Raw genomic sequence first — 22,681 nt, forward strand, 5'->3', positions numbered from 1 at the left:
TCTATGCTTGTGAACGGCTGAGCCTTTGGGGGATGCTCCTTTTATACCCAATCATGAGTGTCCTCAGTTCCAAAACACTTATTGAGTGTTGTTTGAAGGAAAGGTGATGTAACACAGTGGTAAACATACCAATGACCCAGCTTTTTGGAAATGTGTTGCGGGCATCTATTTCAAAATTAGCAAATATTAGCACAAAAACAATAAAGTTTATCAGTTTGAACATTAAATATCTTGTCTTTGTGGTCTATTCAATTTAATATAGGTTGAAGAAGATTTGCAAATCATTGTATTCTGTTTATATTTACATTTTACACAATGTCCCAACTTCATTGGAATTGGGATTGTACTTTCCCAGAATGTTAAAAACAGCCAAAGACAAAGACAAAAGAAAAAAATATGAATATAATTTTGTAATTAATGTAATTACTGGCTTTGTGTCAAAGAAATCCAAACATTCACTCACGCATATATAAACTCATATAAAAAATATGACAAAAGACACCAAAGGCTCTGAGTGTATTTTTTTTATTAAGAGTAAAAATGTACCAATTGGTTAATAGTGTGCATTAACAAGGCTATTCAATAAATATACATTCCGTATGTTTTTTTTTTATATATATATATAAATAAGTTGCCAATATGACCATCTCTGGAAAGGCTCATAGCTATTGTGCACAGTTCATTAAAGGCAGCTTGGGCATGCAAGCAGCAGTTATACAAAAAAAAAAAAAAATCAACAAAATGAAGGTAGGCAATATCACAATGCAGTTATAGTGTGCGATTAAATTGAAACAGTCAGTGGAGCCAAAAATAACCACACAGTTTGCATTCAGACTTCAAGAAAAACAGGCTCTGATGCAAACTAATCAGAGGAAGCTATTCCAGTAACAACTTCTTTAACCTCACTGCAGGGATGGACGGATGGATGACTGTGGTGCACAAAGTGAGGAAAATTCAATCCTAGTTTTCCATCAGGGTCCCATAACCAACATAATGTAGACACAAAACATTTGTCACAGGATTGCACAACAGTCCTGGTTCATACTGACTGGAAATAGTCACAATTATCTATATCTGCACACATACACAAAGTACCTGGTTGGTTGTGGCACAGTAGTATTTGCACCACTTTATGACAATCACAGGTCATAACATCATAAAGCTGACCCCAGACCAGGTATCAGATCACAAGTGTAGGTGACATTTTTTATGGAGGCAGAACATGCCTTTTATGTGACCATAAAGGCAGTTCTATGGTAACAGAATTACAATCAGAGACATTTTTTAATGGCGAGCTGAAACATGGCCAAATTTTGCTGTCATTGTAATTCCATTACCATAGATTTACCCAGAAACAGTAGCTGTGAACAAATGGATAATTATAATAAGATTATGTCCTCTAGATGGCAGAAGTTACCCACTGTAACCAGGTGAACCATACTCACACAGTTCATGACATTTCTGCAGATAACCTGTGCATCATTTAGAAAGGCGTCACTGACAAATGCTTCATCATCCAGACGTTAGATATAAAAAAGCTTCTATATTACAAGCACTGAAGAACAGATATTTCTCTGCAGCACTCATAGAAAATAGTGTCATAAAGGCATTAAGTTCACATGCAAACATTCAAAATGCAAATGAAAGTTGCTGCAGAATTAGCGGAAGAAAATGAATGGATGGATGGATGGATGGATGGATGGATGGATGGATGGTTAATTAGTTGCACTACACAAAGAAACCTATAGTTTCAGTTTTACCTCCAAAGATAATATATGAAGCCAAAGTCTATGCAGGCCAACGGGTCCTTGAGGTGTAAATGCAGTTTGTGTCGAGCCCTGTTAAAAAAGTCATTGCACCGATCTGACTGACAGCTTTCCTTATTTAATAAGTCACAACAATGTGTTTGGAAGTAAAGAACAGATGGGTCAATTCATCCACTTTTGTTTTTCAGTTTTGTGAGTACAAGCTCTGATTATTCGTATCCAGTGGCACAGCTTTAATCAGGAGAGCAGCATTCTACATTGTGTACTTTTTTGGATGAAACCATTGCACATTTGGGTGTTAGATGTAGGTTCTACTTTACAGATTCTATATTACACACTGAGTCGTGGAATTAGTCCCTTTCCCAGATGGAACTGATGCACTGTCTTAGTTTGCATTTCTTCTCTTATTTTCTCTTTCAAACTGTCTCACTTCTTCACATGGGAGGACATTAAAAGTTATTTTCATTTTTTTTTTATTGGTTTACTGAGGCACTCTCAGATGGGATGTATGGCAGAATTAAACAACAAAAATAAAATAGCAGCGGTTATATGAACTTATGTATGCTGTTATGTATGCTTATGCATACATAACAGCATACATAATGCTTATGCTTATGCTGTTCTGGTACAATGGTGCATTCATTTTTGAGTTAACTGTACTTAAAAACTGCAGTGTGTAGGATTTGCTGTCATCTAGTGGTGAGGTTGCAGACTGCATTATGTTGTCATTGGTCACGATGTAGTGTAGCGATCTTTCATCACATTTTGGACAAAATTCATTATAACCGAGTGATCAGCTGTCTGTTCTCTGATCTGTTAACACGCCCAGATGTGGTTACGAGATACTCCCTGTCATACATGTGTTATCGAGCCGAGACATGCATATTGATAAGTTCCCATCAGTGCCCCATTGGGATGTGCAAATTGATGTCTGCCGACAGGACCACTTCGTGGGTGCCAAGCAATTGTCTGTTCTGCACACATAAAGCTGTTTCCTGTAACTGCCAATATAGTGCAGCAGCTAAAACAATATTTAGAGCAAAATCCTGCAAATGGTGATGCAAGCATCAAATTTGGCACAAATACTCCTTAGACATTACTCTTTTGAAAAAACTGACTAGCCACTTGAATTTTCAATAAGGTAGGGGTCAGTTGAAGAATTACACAGGGGTCAAAATTAAAAATGCTCAAATCAAATTGAAAACTACAGTACATTGCTTTTCTGATCATAACAATTCCAAAAAGGTATAGTTTGGACTATCTATGACTGAATGTTCAGGAGTTATGGGGTAAAAACAGCAAAAATGGTGACAAAGATCAGTTTCAGTTTGTACAGCGGTCAAAAGTAAAAGTTGCTCCAGTTCTGTTAAAAAATGATGCAAATTATTAGTTGAGTTAACAGAGTTTTAAAAAGGAATAGTTTAGGCCATGTATCATGCTTAGTTATCAAGTTACGGCGTAACATATGTCACATGTCATAGAATCCAATGGACATTGACCTTGTTTCACCTTTACTTTGGAGACCAAACATTCAACACAGTCAAAACTATTCCATTTATTAATCCTATTAGCTCAACCAATAATTAGCATCACTTTTTACCAAAATTGGAGCAACTTTAACTTTTGACCCGTGTACAAACTGAAAATGACCTTTGTCACAATTTTTGCTGTTTTTACCCCATAACTCCTGAACATTCAGTCATAGATAGTTCAAACTATACCTTTTTGGAATTGTTATGCTCAGACAAATACTGTATTGTTGTTTTCAATTTGATTGGGGCATTTTTAATTTTGACCCCTGTTCTTCAATTAACCCCTACCTGGCCACCCATTGAAAATTCAAGTGGCTAGTTGGCTTTTTCAAAAGAGGAATGTCTAAGGAGTATTTGTGCCAACTTTGATGCTTGTTTCATCATTTGCAGGATTGTTTCAGTTATCTGCAGCACTAATAGTTTAACATCCTCATTGAAGACAACTTTGGATGCTGTAGCTCCTCTGAAAAAGAGAGCTTTAAATCAGAAGTGCCTGACTCCGTGGTATAACTCACAAACTCGCAGCTTAAAGCAGATAACCCGTAAGTTGGAGAGGAAATGGCGTCTCACTAATTTAGAAGATCTTCACTTAGCCTGGTAAAAGAGTCTGTTGCTCTATAAAAAAAGCCCTCCGTAAAGCTAGGACATCTTACTACTCATCACTAATTGAAGAAAATAAGAACAACCCCAGGTTTCTTTTCAGCACTGTAGCCAGGCTGACAAAGAGTCAGAGCTCTATTGAGCCGAGTATTCCTTTAACTTTAACTAGTAATGACTTCATGACTTTTTTTGCTAATAAAATTTTAACTATTAGAGAAAAAATTACTCATAACCATCCCAAAGACGTATCGTTATCTTTGGCTGCTTTCAGTGATGCCGGTATTTGGTTATCAATCAATCAATCAATTTTTTTTTATATAGCGCCAAATCACAACAAACAGTTGCCCCAAGATGCTTTATATTGTAAGGCAAGGCCATACAATAATTATGTAAAACCCCAACGGTCAAAACGACCCCCTGTGAGCAAGCACTTGGCTACAGTGGGAAGGAAAAACTCCCTTTTAACAGGAAGAAACCTCCAGCAGAACCAGGCTCAGGGAGGGGCAGTCTTCTGCTGGGACTGGTTGGGGCTGAGGGAGAGAACCAGGAAAAAGACATGCTGTGGAGGGGAGCAGAGATCGATCACTAATGATTAAATGCAGAGTGGTGCATACAGAGCAAAAAGAGAAAGAAACAGTGCATCATGGGAACCCCCCAGCAGTCTAAGTCTATAGCAGCATAACTAAGGGATGGATCAGGGTCACCTGATCCAGCCCTAACTATAAGCTTTAGCAAAAAGGAAAGTTTTAAGCCTAATCTTAAAAGTAGAGAGGATGTCTGTCTCCCTGATCTGAATTGGGAGCTGGTTCCACAGGAGAGGAACCTGAAAGCTGAAGGCTCTGCCTCCCATTCTACTCTTACAAACCCTAGGAACTACAAGTAAGCCTGCAGTCTGAGAGCGAAGCGCTCTAGTGGGGTGATATGGTACTACGAGGTCCCTAAGATAAGATGGGACCTGATTATTCAAAACCTTATAAGTAAGAAGAAGAATTTTAAATTCTATTCTAGAATTAACAGGAAGCCAATGAAGAGAGTCCAATATGGGTGAGATATGCTCTCTCCTTCTAGTCCCCGTTAGTACTCTAGCTGCAGCATTTTGAATTAACTGAAGACTTTTTAGGGAACTTTTAGGACAACCTGATAATAATGAATTACAATAGTCCAGCCTAGAGGAAATAAATGCATGAATTAGTTTTTCAGCATCACTCTGAGACAAGACCTTTCTAATTTTAGAGATATTGCGTAAATGCAAAAAAGCAGTCCTACATATTTGTTTAATATGCGCTTTGAATGACATATCCTGATCAAAAATGACTCCAAGATTTCTCACAGTATTACTAGAGGTCAGGGTAATGCCATCCAGAGTAAGGATCTGGTTAGACACCATGTTTCTAAGATTTGTGGGGCCAAGTACAATAACTTCAGTTTTATCTGAGTTTAAAAGCAGGAAATTAGAGGTCATCCATGTCTTTATGTCTGTAAGACAATCGGCGGCTGCGTCCCGACGCGGCGCGGCGGCACAGGAAAAACACCTCCGTGTTGATAACCATTTGTAAAATCCAGGCGGCTTTTGATGGCTTTCAGTGGAGTGAGTATATGAGAAATTGTTTATCAGCTGGAGATGTTCCAACTTGTCCTCAAGGCTTCCAACAGAGGTGTTTTTCCTGTGGCGGAGCGTCGCGGCGGCTGCGAGCCGACGCTGCAATCCGCCTGCACGTCTTTCATTAAAAAAAACAGTGGAATATCCGGATAAAATGCTGAAACCGACTTCTTCTGAAACTTCTCTGTTCTCTCACGACGTCCTGGATCAATAGAGCCTGAAATGTGGAGGTTTTAAGCTTGAAACAGGCTGATGACGCTGCCTGAGAGCGCTGCGCGACGTCTCCCACCGTGGGAAGTCCTTAAAGCGACAGAATCACCTCAAAATCTCTCATCAGATGTTAAAATTTTCACTGAAGACCAGCTTAATTTTTCGAACCATGTCCACTTCGATGTGTCTCACAGGTTTAGAAAAAATTTTGATCAAACGAAGCGCCAGTCTCTCAGCAACTTCTCAGACAAAGGAATTCCGACGAGGGGCTGGATGACTCCTTCCACAAGGAGTGCTCACAGGCGAATGACGTCACCGACAGGCGTGGAAAAACTCACGCATGCGCACGAGGGTTCAAGCATGTCTGACGTAAAAACATATGAATGAAATCCATATAGTTTTAGAAAAAAATAAAAAGGACCTATACTTTACGGACAGCCCTCGTATGTTGTTCTCTGTGCATATGACATGCTGTCTTGCATACTGATGTTTCCTGTCTCCTTTGTGTGTTCCTGCTGTGAAATAAGGTTTCTACGACAATGATATGAACAATGAACATGTAGAATTAACGAGAGAAATAAACAGCGCGCACTTGCATTGCCAAAATAAGGAAATTGTGTTTCCTTCATCCGACACAAATTCTACACTGGTGATCCTGACGTGATCACAAATTCTATAGTAGCAACCACTGATACCTCTTCTTTCTTCTTCAGTCTTCTGGCCACACTGCAAAATACAAAAGTAGGAGTAAATATGTCCCTTTTGGGCTAGTGTATCAACATGGTGGTGCATCATGGTGGTCAGCATGGGGTGGGGTGGGGGGGGGGCACTCCCATGTAGATATGAATGGCTTATGAAAGCACATCAATCCAATGTTGCAGCTTATTATACATTACTGAATAAAGGGTTATGAGTGCTATATTCCATTTATGCTCATAAACACCTCTAAATCTTACACACTGCAGCTTTAAGTGATTGGGCCTAATTTGTTAGGTTTTGGAGTACGTACTGATAGAAACACAGACGTTACCGTATTCCAATACACGGTCCAGACTTGTCATTTATCAAATACTGCAAAAAGTAAAAGATGATTAAAGGGTGGATTGCTGTTTCAGATATATTGTGCTCCAAGGTTATGGAGGACAACAGTGTCAAACGCTGCAAAGTAAAGGTAGCTATTTTCCTCACTCAAACCGTTAACAAAGCGGTCACGTGTGAGACAACACGGAGAGTCAGCAGAAAAATGGTGCCTTATTTGCGTCACAGATAACTCCGTTTCCAACATAGTATCTGAACTGAGAAACCGTGATGAGCTTGTTGTGATCAATCCACAAAGAGAGCAAATTTCTTAACTGCAGCATTCAAAATAAGCTGTAATTGAAAAAACAACTATGTGTGGGGTAAATGGGATTCTTTAAAAAGGTCTTTAAAGAGAAATCTGTGCTTATTGGCTTCATTTAAAAACATTATATGTCTTTTTGCCTATTTCAGTGCATGTTATTCATTCGTACATTTGACAGAACGTGTCCCAGGTTTTTTTTTTTTTTTTTTTGCTCTGGCATAAAGGTTTTCAGTAAGCAACAATAAATATGACTGCATTAAAAAAAAAAATATGAATGCACAGTAACATATGCAGATTACAGCTGAAGATGCACAAACTATTTACATGAGGCTCAAGTATTCACTGTAATTGGATGACACAGGCAATAAGAAACCTTCAATGTGTACACAACAGAGCTGTTCAGTAAATATTCCACTAATGGTACAGATAACCATGACAATTGTGTGTGTTGTGATAAAAGCACACCATTTGGTAGACGTACAGCCAAAGACATAAAAAAAACAAAAATTGGATATGGAGCCATTATGAAGTTTTAATGTCGCCCACGGTAGCCGAGACAACTGTTTTCAGATCAGTTTATTTAGCAGTGCCAGTGATAGCTGTAATATGGTACTGAGGACATACGTAACTATTTGACTTTATTTACCATTCATAGCTCTTAGGAAGTGTTGTTTGGGTAATACATGCAAGTTATTTAAAATTCTCCTTGGCTACCATTTTTAAAGATGGAAGCCATGAGCAGTATGAAAACTGCAATTGCAATAAAGTTGTATACAGACTAGTGGAATTTGCATGATCTTGGTGTCATATCATACATGTTTTATGACACAGAATTCAATTATGGAACTTTTGAATTGTCCAGAGGCCTCCTTCTGTCTCACAATGGAGGGTGGACAACTATTTTTTCCAAGGTGATAGCCATGGCCAACATACAAAAAGGTAATATTTGACACCCAGCATCCATATCGGCCTCGTGTCTGCAACCTTACTGGAACTGCAACTTTAATAGCAGTTGTGGCTGCCATCTTGGTGAAAATGGTGGCCATCTTGAATTTGAAATGACCTGTCTGTATTATTTAAATGACAATTCCCCCAAAAATATGTACAGTAAATTAATTCATGTCATTATCATATTATATCACAGACAACTAAATTGATCTGAAAATAGTTGTCCATTGGTGACATACTGAAATTTAGCTCAATATGCAAATATTTTTGAATGTCTTTGGCTATAAACGTATACAGTTTAATCACAAAATGAACAGTTTTGGAATTTTTAGCTAGACTGCACCATTACACTACTTTACTATGTAGCATTAGCTGCACCGCTATCTGCACAGGAATGCAAGTGTCATTCTCCTTTTTAAAGGGTGATAAATTGTGACACTGGCAGATTACGTGACAATATCTGTGCAGGCCATCAATAACAGTTCGATTACCTTTTCCTGCATTCAAGCCTTCTGTAATAAGGAAAGTACAGAAAACAAGGTTCAACACTGAAAGTCATTCTCTATAGTTGTAATAATAGCATTATTTGTTCAAAACCAAAATGTTTTGGTTCCATTTCGTCAAAAGTACCAGACATTAGATGATTATTTACAATCCTACCTGAGTTCTTTGTGAACGCCGTCCGCTCCCATATTATCGCTTTTATCATCAAAGTCCTTGTTTTGTACAAAATGATAAAATGCTACAAAGACCCAGTCTGAGCCCGTGGTTGTAGTAAGAGAGCAACACATCAGACACTCAGCAATAAGGAACCCAAGGTGCTTTGTGGTCACAAGGAGCCATTAGAGATCTCGTTGCTGCCGCTACTCTCTGCTGACTCACTCAACGCTTCCATTTGGTCGTCATGGTAATTTATTTTGATTTGTAGCTGTCTGTTGTCTGGATGACTCAGTTGGACTCGTCCCATCTCTTGGTGAGTGTCTTTAATTGGCACCAGTTCATTGGCTTCTTCTTGATGACCAGTTTTCCTTTGTTTTGGTCTGTCGTTATGGCTCCTTGTTTTGATTGGTGCAGATCTGTACTCTTGGTAACTTGTTCTAATAGGAACCAGTCCACTGCCTAGGTGGCTGGTTTTGGCTGGCACCAGTTTGTTGAGCTGGTGCTTGTTGCAGACAGGGTGTTTGTTGCAGACAGGGATCTTATTGGCCTGCAGGGAGCGGGTATAACATGAAAACCAGTCTCTCTCGAATGCGACACGTAGCTGGTGGATCACTGAAGAGCTCTTCTCCTCAGTGTCTTCTGGCTGACTGATGACCAGACCTGCCCCGGCATTGAAGGTAAACTCTTTTCCCACCCAGTCAAGGTTACCTATGGGGAACATATTCAACACCATTAAACAAACTACAGTTTGCTGGGGTGACACTAGCTTAAAATAGTCTGTAATTAGGAAACCACTGATTTGTGACCAGCTTGAATCCTTCAGAATCATTTTTAACAAACAATAATTTTACATGTAAACACAAGCAAAACATATCCACCACCTGCCTGATTTATGGAATAAATTGTGGACTGTGTCTAGAAAAAAGACTTCATCACATTATTAAGTAAGTAAGTCCTTTTAGACCCTGAGGCCAATCAGGCCGGTCATTGTCTCAACTCTTGCTTCCACGGCCCAAAGGGGATGAGAGTCCATGGCTCCCCCTGGATGGACGCCAATCCATCGCTGGTACCCATTTTACAGCTGGGTGGACTGAGACAATGCAGATTAAGTGTCATGTCCAAGGACAGAGAAGCAGTAAGAACGGGATTCAAACCTAGGCCAACATATTGGCAGGCCAGCTTCTCATCCACTGAGCTACCTGCCTTGCTCATCACTTTATGTACTTTAATAAAATCAATCATAGCATGTTAAATAATACGTCATTATTTTAAATGTTATGATTATAATTCTAATTTTAAGACAGGTACAAAGGCACAAATCTGGGGAAGGGTACAGAAACATTTCTGCTGTTTTGAAGGTCCCAGTGAGCACAGTGGACATGGAAATGGAAGAAGTTGGGATCCACCAGGACTCTTCCTAGAGCTGGCCGCCAGTCTAAACTGAGTGATTGGGGTGAAGGGCTTTAGTCAAGGAGGTGACCAAGAACCTGACGGTCACTCTGTCAGAGCTCCAGCATTCCTCTGTGGAGAGAGGAGAACCTTCCAGAAGGACAATCATCTCTGCAGCAATCCACCAATCAGGCCTGTATGGTAGAGTGGCCAGATGGAAGCTATTTCTTAGAGAAAGCCACATGGTAGCCCACCTGGAGATTGCCAAAAGGCACCTGAAGAACTCTCAGACCATGAGAAAAAAAATTCTCTGCTCTGATGAGACAAAGATTGAATTCTTTGGCATGAATGCCAGGCATCATATTTGGAGGAAACCAGGCACATCCCTACAGTGAAGCATGGTGGTGGCAGCATCATGCTGTGGGGATGTTTTTCAGTAGCAAAAACTGGGAGACTAGTCAGGATTGAGGGAAAGATGAATGCAGCAATGTACAGAGACATCCTGGATGAAAATCTGCTCCAGAGCATTGTTGACCTCAGACTGGGGCGACGGTTCATCTTTCAGCTGGACAATGACCCTAAACACACAGCCAAGATATCAAAGGTGCGGCTTCAGGACAACTCTGTGAATGTCCTTGAGTGGCCCAGCCAGAGCCCAGACCTGAATCTGATTGAACATCTCTGGAGAGATCTGAAAATGGCTGTGCACTGACACTCCCCATCCAACCTGATGAAGCTTGAGAGGTGCTGCAAAGAGGAATGGGCAAAACTGCCCAAAGATAGGTGCACCAAGCTTGTGGCATCATATTCAAGAAAACCTGAGGCTGCAATTGCTGCCAAAGGTGCATCAACAAAGCAGTATTGAGCAAAGGACATGAAAAGTTATGTACATGTGATTTCTTAGCTTTTTATTTTTAATAAAATTAACAAAAACAAAAACAAAAAAATCATGTTGTCATTATGGGGTGTTGTGAGTAGAATTTTGAGGGTAAAAAATGAATTTCCTCCATTTTGGAATAAGGCACCAACAAAATATGTGCAAAAAGTGAAGCCTTTTGACTACTTTCTGGATGCACTGTAACCTCACAACAGAGTGGCATAGTATCCAGGGTGTACCCTGCCTTGTGCTCTATGACTGATGGGATAGGTTCCAGCCCCCTGTGACCCTTGATTGAATTAAGCAGGTATAGAAAATGAATGAATTAATGAATCTCAGTGGATTCAGATGAACTTGTGCATTTTTATGCCCACATGAAGTGAACGTTTCTGTCACATTTGCAAAGTGCAGCAGATGAACTCACTTAAATAAATGGCTCGATCTGTCACCATAAACCTGTTGTGGTTTATTCCCTGAATGCTTCCATCCCTCTGCACTCTGGCGCTGAAGAATTTCTATGAATAAAACACACATACCAGCAGTGGTACAGCGAGAAAAGAAGTTTGAGTGTAGAGCTATGCTGAGTTGTCTTGCACTCACGGCTTCCAGTGAACAGTTCGCTTGCTGCATGCACAGACTCTTTAGGGACCAGATGAAATTGAACGTGAGGGGATGAGTCTTTTCCCAGCAACTTATGAGCAGGCGGACCTGCACCTTCCTCAGGATGAGAGCTTCCCGGATAAGGCCGTCGATGTGAGACCAGTACCTTAACAAAGATACAAATGTAGGCACACATGCACACATCTTCATCTGCACACGTACAGATTTTGGCTCAAACCAATGGTTCCAAAAGCTTTGGATGCTAAACTGTCAAACAGTCTAAAGCAAATAACTGGAAAAATGTGATGCTTTTGAGCTACAGATTTTAACCTGTTAGTACTGCTTTGGAGGAGAGGCAGGTAATCAACGATGGAGATATAGATGAAATGGCGAGCTTCTTGGATCACCCTGGAAATGGCTTTCAGATCACTGCTCCGTTCTTTGGGGGTGAAGGCATCAGGGGAACTCTATGAACAGGAAAGCAAACAGACAAAATAATTAAGATGATTTTTCTCAAACATAGCTAAGGTGATTCCAGACATCTTGGGTCTTCAAGAAGCTGGTGTTAACAGCGACGATGCTTGCTGGCAAGCAAGGCAGGCAACTGCTTGTGATCCCCTGGCCAGTAGGGGGCTCCCAGGACCCCTGAGGGCTGACAAACTTGAAACTACAGCAATGGCAATGTGCAAAGTTTGCAACCTGTTTCCACTCATCCTATGGTCAAATTAGCTTAAAAAAGGCACAGAGGCAAAATGATGACCTGCCATTTATTTTCAATCACAGCGGCCGTTTTGCAGCAATAAGACAACGTTACATTGTGATGGAATGGGGCACTGATCAAGCATAAAAATGTGATGAGCTGGGAATGAGAATGTGTTGAATTTGCTCTGCAATCATTTACAACCGTGTGCCACACCGAAAGGCGCTGGCACATGCTGTCCTCAGGTGTGCCTGTTTTCACCTTCTTACAGAGACAGCACAGGTGCGTAGCTAAAGAGGCAAGGGCATAGCTGTGTGAACTGAGAGTGCTGGGGAGAGGTGAGTGAGCTGCAGCACCCCCTGCTGGAAACGCAGGTGTCACAACATCCTCCGCCAGATGACAAAAATATAATAAAAAATAATTTAATAAATGTATTAAAATATTTAAAATTGTTTCTCTGTTGTTATATACTCTAAAATTTAAAGTTTGATGAAATTTCTGAGAATAACAAGCAGTTTTGAATAAGTACGCTATAATGCTTAATAACGGATTTGACCAATGTAAAATAGCTCAAGGTCAGAACCTTCTCAACTCACAGCAGAACTGCACTTCCTATTGTTACCTTCAACTAAATTCTTCTGATCCAGGTGACTTAAGGAGAACAATCTATTTTAGTTGACCTTTTCCTTCATGCGCACCCTGTTTAAGTGTGAGTGTGACTGAGTGGACCAGCTGCTCCAGAAACAGCCAACTTCTGCTGGTCACTTCACATCACTATCACTCATGATCCTCTGACAGACAGGGCGTCTGCAGAAATATGAAAAATTTAGTTTCTTACCTTTGCTGTCAACCACCGCGAGAGGTTGCTGACTTTGTGTTTTAAATTATTCACATTGTAAGAAGTCAATGCAAATTATTCAGCTGAAAACCGAATATTGAGACAAAACAGACTCAGAAACTATACAATTTTTCTCAACTTTTTTTCTCAATCGTATTTTTTTCCAAGTATTATAATGATGAAGCATTTGCTTTCCAGTTTGCAGCAGCCTCACCTCGACTACAAACAGAATTTTGCTGCAGCCTCAATAAGGCCCCCAAACCGGAAAGGAACTAACGCTGCCACTCACCGAGATGTACGCCTCGGCCTCAGTGCTGTTCAAGGTGAGATCCAGCGGCGTGTCCCCGTTGAAGAGGGCAAAGAGACGTTTGGACCAGAAGGAGGGGATAAAGTCTTTATACTGTAGCCCCCAGTAGAGACTGAACAATCTGTGAAGGTCCAAAGCCAGACAGCTGCAGTTGTACACCAGCACGCCAAGCTCCTTTCGCTGTGGAAGTGAGACAGAACAGTAAAGGTCGACACAATGATGACGACCGCGATCACGATTACAGCTCATCCTCTTTCTGTCTCATGAACATTATTATCAAATATACTGGACTTCTAAAAAAACCTTGGCTTTTCTGGCGTTTATGCTCTTTCTCCTAAAACTTTTAGGAATTGTTCAACAATACTCACAATTCCATTTTTTGCTCCCCACCCAATGAGACAGTTTTAGCCTCTCTGCTTGAACCTTTTAAAGGCTTTCTGTTCTCTCCACCTGCATGGTTACAGAACAGAATGTTCCCGATAGAGCTTAAATCCCTCTCACTAAGGTCTTATTAAAACTGTTGTTCATGCGCCTTTATCTATGTCAGAATATTCACATGCAGCCTGCAAAAGCCTGCACTTGCATTTAATATCTCTGCTTATTTTCCATAAAATTCACATTTCCAGTCTGTAACACAATGCATCCCTGATTTGTAATCTCCATGCTGTCCTCTTTACACCCCTGCATTTTTTGTTGCGTGCTCCAGCAAATATTATTATAAATAAACTCAGATTCAGGGGGATGAACATTGAATTCTAAATTTATGTGAAAATTGAAGCTGATGTACTTATCAGTGTTAGATAAATTATACTGTGAAAACATGTTTATCATTTATCAGCTATTACGCAAGCTTCAGCAAAATCGCTCACTCTGTACTCTCTTTTTGGAATGATTCAGTTGTCACTCTGTACATGATTTTAATGATTCAGTTGTTTGCAAACGTATCTGCACATGACTAATGAGTACATGTTGTGACCATGGACTCAACTCACTCCTCTCTTATCCTTGTTTTCCATATGCAATAAAAGGGCCTCGCAAGGATATCACAGTTAGAGAAGCTGCACGAAGCTGCCAGCCTCTGCTGTTTCTCTCCTTTGCAAAGCTCACTAAAGACATCCCAACTCTGTCTGGTTCTTTCTTGTATGTCTAGCCGAGGTCAAACCTGACAATCAGTTTGAACGTTATGTGCTGTTTCTTATTGTTAATTTCTCTTAATCCAGTACATGTTTGCATCAGTGATTAAAATGGGCAATGATGCTCTGAACAAAGATTACCAGATTGTGAAGTATAAGGGAGTTCCTGAATTTAGAAGGTTGATAGTCAGCTCTGTGTGTGTGTGTGTGTGTGTGTGTGTGTGTAATTGCAGGAGCTATGCTGTTATGCATGGTGGTGGTGGTGTGTCTTTGATACTGTGGCCAGAGATCTCCAGTCCATGCTGGCACTGCCGATGTAAAAGTGTTTCCTATCGACCACCCAGAAGGAGGAGTGGAGATGACCTTTGATCAGTGCTGTCATGTTCACATAGTGGACCTCAGCATCTACAGAGAGAGAGAAAGAAAAAAGACATCACACAAATCACAGGTCATACCTCTAATAAAACTCAGTGGTCTTCTTTGTCTGTTCTTAAAGGGTACCGTGCAAAATAGTTTTAAATAAACCTTTCATAACCAAAATATAACAGCGATTTTATGTGAAACATTCTGAAAGTCCAACAATCTACGTCAATGCCTGCAGAAATTTCCTTGGTACAAATACAGCTAAGACCTAAAACAGCTCATTATAGACTTCTGGCCACTTTAATAGATACAACTTGCCAAAGGGGGTCCAACATGGGACTAGCAGGTTGGGCCACCCTTTGCCTTCACACCTGCCTTACCATCTTAATCTCAAAGGCATAAATTCTATAAGGTGGTGGAAATATTTTGGAGTTTTTGATTAATACAATGTAAAATTCCCATTTTTATTTAGTACTTCACTATACGTAGCTGATTTATACCATTATAGTTAATTAACACTGTTTTCAATTCAATTTTTCAGTTTATTTTCATTTATATTAAATCACAACAGGATTGCCTCAAGGCGCTTCAAACAGGTAAGGTCTAACCTTACCAATCCCCAGAGCAACAGTGGTAAGGAAAAACTCCCTCTGAGGAAGAAACCTCAAGCAGACCAGACTCAAAGGGGTGACCCCCCCCCCCGGCTGGGCCATGCCACTGACACAAATTACGAAACAATTCACAAAACGAACATACAGGAAATGTTGCTGGTGCACAGGACGGTTTCTGGAACAGATACCACACCCATCTCTGGATGGAGCTGCACCTCAAACAGAGAGAAAAGAAAAAAGCGGAATCAAGCATCAGAAAGAAAAATACAGTGTAATTTGTCAGCATTAAGTAAAAAGAAAAACAGAAGAAATACTAAGGTGATCGCTGGCCACTAGCGCTAAGATTCACTAAAAGACCCAGAATTTAGATAAAGTTGAGGCGTGAGTTGAGATAGATGTTTTGAATGGAAGCATAAACACTTGCGACCGGGTTAACACTTAGGGCTGATTTAGTAAGACATCGGAAAGACAGACAGACAGACAGACCAGGCCACCTTCTCAGCACTGGAAACAGCAGTTACAAGCATGTTTGAACACAGACAGACATATGGAGGGTATAGTAAGAGTAATAGCTGACTGTGTCTGGCGAGCGCCTGGAGGTCAGTCGAGTCTGTCATTTCACTGGAGATCTTGAGTTGAATGCCTTTAGCTTTCAGCCCCTGGAGCCTAGACAGCAGAGCCCTGCCCTGAGAGAAACACCAGTAAAACATGGCCGTTATTCAAGTGTGGTTTTCAAAATTTAAAATGATGGCGTGCAGGTTAGTTGACCTCATCTTTGATTGCACCATGTTTTCCAGCTACTGTGGATGATTATCTACACATGCCTGCTCCAAGAGCATCACCTCCCTGTTTCATTTGCAATATGTTAATTTTGCATTCCACATGAGGTTGTAATTGTCAAGTAAAGGTCAAAGACAATGAATACTTCCAAATATCAACTGGCTGTTGCATGTGTCCTTGGACAAGACAGTTCTTCTACATTATCCCAATCCACTCATCTGTAAATTGGTTGCTGCCTTGGCTGGGAAGTAACCTGTCACTGAATTGCATCCCATCCAGTGGGAGTGGTAGACTCTCACCCACTTCACAGTATGGATGTTGTAGATAAGTGCTGGAACCAGTGGGTTTCGGAGTCTATATAGGACTTACTTCTACGGTAGAGAACCCGTTGGATAAATTGTGGATGATTCTCACATAAAGGTTTTGCTGGATATCTGTTGGACAAGAAAGACAACACTCATATGGATCTACTGTGTCAGTTGTCAGAACTAATGTTTGTTAGGGTTCTAATGTTTTTACTTGGTTTGCTAAAATGAGCCAGTGGGGAGACTGTTTTATTGCAGCTTTATTAGACTCTATTTTTCCCCTAGTTGAAAGCATGTGCACACGTTCCTTCTTCATGTCATCTGCAAGATCTCACAGGCTCATTATATCTGCTGTGGAATCCCATGAAAATAAGCACTTTAATAGAAAAATAAATGACAGTAGTTTTGTGATATATTGCAAAAATAAGGGTACTCTATTAAAAAATAGATTTCAACAAGATGTAAATTATGGGACAACACATTTAAGAGGACTGGAGCAAAACTAGTTTTGTGCTCTTTGGTGTAATCTGAAGAAAAATACATCAAAGTAATTCTGGGGACCTGAAAATGAGTTTTGGAGATTTTCATGTTAATCCTTATCAAAAGCACAGATGGTGCAAAAGACACAATTCCCAGTTCCCTTGTAAGGTGAACACAGCATAAATTTGCAGATCAGACCTGTCTTTTGTTTAGAGGTCTGTTTTTTTTTTTTTTTGGCAGCTGTTTGGAGAACTGGAGGCAGCACGGTCATTAACTCTGCTATTACTTTCTAATCAACAGCCGCTGGCTTTCATTAGTTTTGACACATCCTATTCTTAACAACGGACCTGTATGATGGTTTTTTACACAGATACAGCAAAATCTCATGGGAAACTGTCAGTAACACACATCCTGCTTAAATCAAATATAAAGTGGCTCATTTCAACAGACCTAACGTATCAAACCTAACTGTAGTGCAGTTCTGAAATACAACTTTGATGAGTGTTTGTTGGATATATCTGATCATCCTGTTCAGCAGGGTCTAAACTGGTTCAGGAGTGAAGTTTAGTATAGTAGAAAGTTTGGTCAGAGAATTTTAATGAGCATACCAGTGCACATATTTACTAATTTACTAGATATAATTTGTGCCAACCTCTCATCTAAATCCATATTTCACATCAGACTTTGTTGGTTTTGTTGTACCAAGATTTGATAATAAAAGTCCCCTTTCTAGAATGCATTTGATCAGAGCATTTCAAAAACTCAAATGTTTACCAACCTGTAGTCCTGAATGACAGCAAATTTTCATACAACCCCTGGCAAAAATTATGGAATCACCGGCCTCGGAGGATGTTCATTCAGTTGTTTAATTTTGTAGAAAAAAAGCAGATCACAGACATGACACAAAACTAAAGTCATTTCAAATGGCAACTTTCTGGCTTTAAGAAACACTATAAGAAATCAAGCAAAAAGATTGTGGCAGTCAGTAACGGTTACTTTTTTAGACCAAGCAGAGGAAAAAAATATGGAATCACTCAATTCTGAGGAAAAAATTATGGAATCACCCTGTAAATTTTCATCCCCAAAACTAACACCTGCATCATATCAGATCTGCTCGTTAGTCTGCATCTAAAAAGGAGTGAACACACCTTGGAGAGCTGTTGCACCAAGTGGACTGACATGAATCATGGCTCCAACACGAGAGATGTCAATTGAAACAAAGGAGAGGATTATCAAACTCTTAAAAGAGAGTAAATCATCATGCAATGTTGCAAAAGATGTTGGTTGTTCACAGTCAGCTGTGTCTAAACTCTGGACCAAATACAAACAACATGGGAAGGTTGTTAAAGGCAAACATACTGGTAGACCAAGGAAGACATCAAAGCGTCAAGACAGAAAACTTAAAGCAATATGTCTCAAAAATCGAAAAACGTACAACAAAACAAATGAGGAACGAATGGGAGGAAACGAGTCAACGTCTGTGACCGAACTGTAAGAAACCGCCTAAAGGAAATGGGATTTACATACAGAAAAGCTAAACAAAAGGCATCATTAACACCTAAACAGAAAAAGGATGTTTGGGGATGATGAATGAATGCATCTTGCCATAGAGCAAAAACTGCAAAAACATTCCTTGCAAAAAGACACATAGGGTCAATGTCATGGCATAGGGTCAATGTCAATGAGCAGATCTGATTTGATGCAGGTGTTAATTTGGGGGATGAAAATTTACAGGGTGATTCCATAATTTTTTCCTCAGAATTGAGTGATTCCATATTTTTTTCCTCTGCTTGGTCTAAAAAAGTAACCGTTACTGACTGCCACAATCTTTTTTTCTTGATTTCTTATAGTGTTTCTTAAAGCCAGAAAGTTGCCATTTGAAATGACTTTAGTTTTGTGTCATGTCTGTGATCTGCTTTTTTTCTACAAAAATAATAACTGAATGAACATCCTCTGAGGCCGGTGATTCCATAATTTTTGCCAGGGGTTGTATTTGTGAAAGACGCAAAGCAGTGTTCTACAAATGTTCAGCAGCAGACGACGTCTGAGTCATAGCAATGCTTTAAAGCTACAGTGTGTAGGATTTATGGGCGTTGTTAGAAATGGAATATCGCGTTAATCACCATCTGTTCACAGAGGTTGGACAAAGTCACCAGCAAGTCACTCTAATGTCATGAATCTGCAAATCTCAAGTCATAATGACCACCAATTGTTTGCAAGCTGACCTGAGTAAAAATCAAAAAATGAAAATCAGTCATTTGAGATCATAAAAGAAAATATGAAAACAAAAAAGTATAATTTTTGCATTAAGGTTCTAAGTATAAATGAAGTTGAACAATATTTGAAGACACTAAAAGACAAACCTCCAGGAGTAGATGAACTAGATGGGCGCCTCCTAAAACCTGTAGCCTCAATAATTGCACCAGCCATAACCCATATAATTAATCAATGTTTTAATGAAAATACATTTTTGTCGGCTTGGAAAATATCAAAAATTATAGCATTGCCAGAAAATAAAAAAGTGTCATTTTCTGCAATGAATAGTAGACCTATCATTTTACTTACGGTATTGAGTAAATTAATGGAAAAAATATGTATGATCAGATTAACGCTTATTTTAGAGAGAATAATTTAATAACAAATTATCAGCATGCTTATAGAGAAAAGCATTCAACGGTGACTGCACTGACCCAAATGACTGATGACTGGTTATGGGAAATGGACAAAGGTAACATTATTGGGACAGTATTATTGGACTTCTCTGCTGCTTTTGATCTCATTGATCACAAAATTCTTCTAAAACAACTTGAATGTTATGGCTTCTCCAAATCTGCTGTGCAATTTATTAGTGATTATTTATGTGACAGAAAACAATTAGTGTATTATAATGGATGTTTTTCAAATGTTTTAACTGTGAAACATGGTGTGCCACAGGGCAGTTGTCTTGGTCCGCTTTTATATTCTATCTTCACAAATGATCTACCATTAGTGCTTGATACAGCAAGCATTTCAGTGGTTGCAGATGACACAACAGTCTATATGGCTGGGAAATCAATTGAGGAAGTTAAAACAAAACTTGAGCAGGAAATTAAAAAGATTGAAAATTGGATTGAAGACAACAAACTCATTCTGAATGTAGGAAAAACAGTAAGCATTGTTATTGGAACTAAACATTCCTTAAGAGCCGAACCACAACTAAATCTTGTAATGAAAAATACAGTTGTTAAACAAGTGGAGGAAGTCAAACTCCTTGGAGTCTGTATTGACAGCCAACTGTCCTGGGACAAACAAATAAATAATGTAGTCTCTAAAATGGGACGGACTTTGGCAGTGATAAGATGTTCAAGATATTTAACTAAACCAGTGATACCATATGTCATTCAAAGTTTGGTGTTGTCTCAGTTGGATTATTGTGCAGTTGTCTGGTCAAATACTTCAGTAAATAATGTAAAAAAATTACAGCTTGTGCAAAATAAAGCTGCACGTGTGGTGTTAAAATGTGGCTTTAGGACGAGTGTGGATACAATGCATAAGCGCCTCTCTTGGCTTTTGGTGAGGGACAGGTGGCTATATGCAAAAGCAAACTTTTTAAGAAATACAACCCCTGGCAAAAATTATGGAATCACCGGCCTCAGAGGATGTTCATTCAGTTGTTTAATTTTGTAGAAAAAAAGCAGATCACAGACATGACACAAAACTAAAGTCATTTCAAATGGCAACTTTCTGGCTTTAAGAAACACTATAAGAAATCAAGAAAAAAAGATTGTGGCAATCAGTAACGGTTACTTTTTTAGACCAAGCAGAGGAAAAAAATATGGAATCACTCAATTCTGAGGAAAAAATTAGGGAATCACCCTGTAAATTTTCATCCCCTGAATTAACAGCTGCATCAAATCAGATCTGCTCATTGACATTGACCCTATGCCATGACATTGACCCTATGTGTCTTTTTGCAAGGAATGTTTTTGCAGTTTTTGCTCTATGGCAAGATGCATTATCATCTTGAAAAATGATTTCATCATCCACAAACATCCTTTCAATTGTCCAAAATATCAACATAAACTTGTGCATTTATTGATGATGTAATGACAGCCATCTCCCCAGTGCCTTTACCTGACATGCAGCCCCATATCATCAATGACTGTGGAAATTTGCATGTTCTCTTCAGGCAGTCATCTTTATAAATCTCATTGGAAAGGCACCAAACAAAAGTTCCAGCATCATCACCTTGCCCAATGCAGATTCGAGATTCATCACTGAATATGACTTTCATCCAGTCATCCACAGTCCACAATTGCTTTTCCTTAGCCCATTGTAACCTTGTTTTTTTCTGTTTAGGTGTTAATGATGCCTTTTGTTTAGCTTTTCTGTATGTAAATCCCATTTCCTTTAGGCAGTTTCTTACAGTTCGGTCACAGACGTTGACTCCAGTTTCCTCCCATTTGTTCCTCATTTGTTTTGTTGTACATTTTTCGATTTTTGAGACATATTGCTTTAAATTTTCTGTCTTGACGCTTTGATGTCTTCCTTGGTCTACCAGTATGTTTGCCTTTAACAACCTTCCCATGTTGTTTGTATTTGGTCCAGAGTTTAGACACAGCTGACTGTGAACAACCAACATCTTTTGCAACACTGCGTGATGATTTACTCTATTTTAAGACTTTGATAATCCTCTCCTTTGTTTCAATTGACATCTCTCGTGTTGGAGCCATGATTCATGTCAGTCCACTTGGTGCAACAGCTCTCCAAGGTGTGTTCACTCCTTTTTAGATGCAGACTAACGAGCAGATCTGATATGATGCAGGTGTTAGTTTTGGGGATGAAAATTTACAGGGTAATTCCATAATTTTTTCCTCAGAATTGAGTGATTCCATATTTTTTTCCTCTGCTTGGTCTAAAAAAGTAACCGTTACTGACTGCCACAATCTTTTTTTCTTGATTTCTTATAGTGTTTCTTAAAGCCAGAAAGTTGCCATTTGAAATGACTTTAGTTTTGTGTCATGTCTGTGATCTGCTTTTTTTCTACAAAATTAAACAACTGAATGAACATCCTCCGAGGCCGGTGATTCCATAATTTTTGCCAGGGGTTGTATTATTACAACTCAGATACCATCTGTCCTTTACCAACAACTGCCTTTTAGTAAGGATGCTCATTTTTATCCAACCAGGCATGCCAAAGGACTGTGTTTCATTTTGCCTAAATGTAAAACAAACCAAAGTCAACGGACAGTGATGTTTCGAGCCATGAGAGAATGGAATCATTTACCACTAAAGTTAAGGGAATTGAGCAGTGAACTGGGTTTTAAAAAGGAACTTAAAAAGTATTATCTGAGGCAAATTGTTGAAGTATTGTGATGTATTATGAATTGATTATGTATGAATTTATTCTGAATGTATTATGAATTTTCATTATGATTTACAGGCCTTAATGGAAATCTATTATGTTATTGTACTGAAACTGTGATTAAAACATGAATGGACCCCAGGAAGAGTAGCTGATGCAGTTATACTGCAGATGCTAATGGGGATCCAAATAAATAAACAAATAAACAAATAAACCTGAGACTTGACTTGGGACTTGCAGATTGATGACTTGAGAATGACTTGACAGTGACTTCGTCCCTCCTCTGTCTGTTCACC

General features: G+C 39.4%; 1 protein-coding gene across 1 annotated transcript in view; it reads right to left on the reverse strand.

The window, feature by feature from the left end:
• Window positions 1-8,274: 8,274 nt before the first annotated feature.
• Window positions 8,275-22,681, reverse strand: part of LOC117524020 (inactive phospholipase D5-like) — a 97,554-nt gene continuing 83,147 nt past the window's right edge. The window contains exons 4-10 of the mRNA XM_034185738.1: window positions 16,054-16,162; window positions 14,780-14,907; window positions 13,352-13,549; window positions 11,855-11,991; window positions 11,525-11,690; window positions 11,349-11,439; window positions 8,275-9,366 (exon numbers count right to left, since the gene is read on the reverse strand). Of these exons, the coding sequence (XP_034041629.1) occupies window positions 8,828-9,366; window positions 11,349-11,439; window positions 11,525-11,690; window positions 11,855-11,991; window positions 13,352-13,549; window positions 14,780-14,907; window positions 16,054-16,162 (1,368 nt within the window). The 3' untranslated portion in view covers window positions 8,275-8,827. The remainder of the gene's footprint in view (window positions 9,367-11,348; window positions 11,440-11,524; window positions 11,691-11,854; window positions 11,992-13,351; window positions 13,550-14,779; window positions 14,908-16,053; window positions 16,163-22,681) is intronic.

Source organism: Thalassophryne amazonica, chromosome 13, assembly GCF_902500255.1.
Source record: "Thalassophryne amazonica chromosome 13, fThaAma1.1, whole genome shotgun sequence".
Taxonomy (NCBI): Eukaryota; Metazoa; Chordata; class Actinopteri; order Batrachoidiformes; family Batrachoididae; genus Thalassophryne; species Thalassophryne amazonica.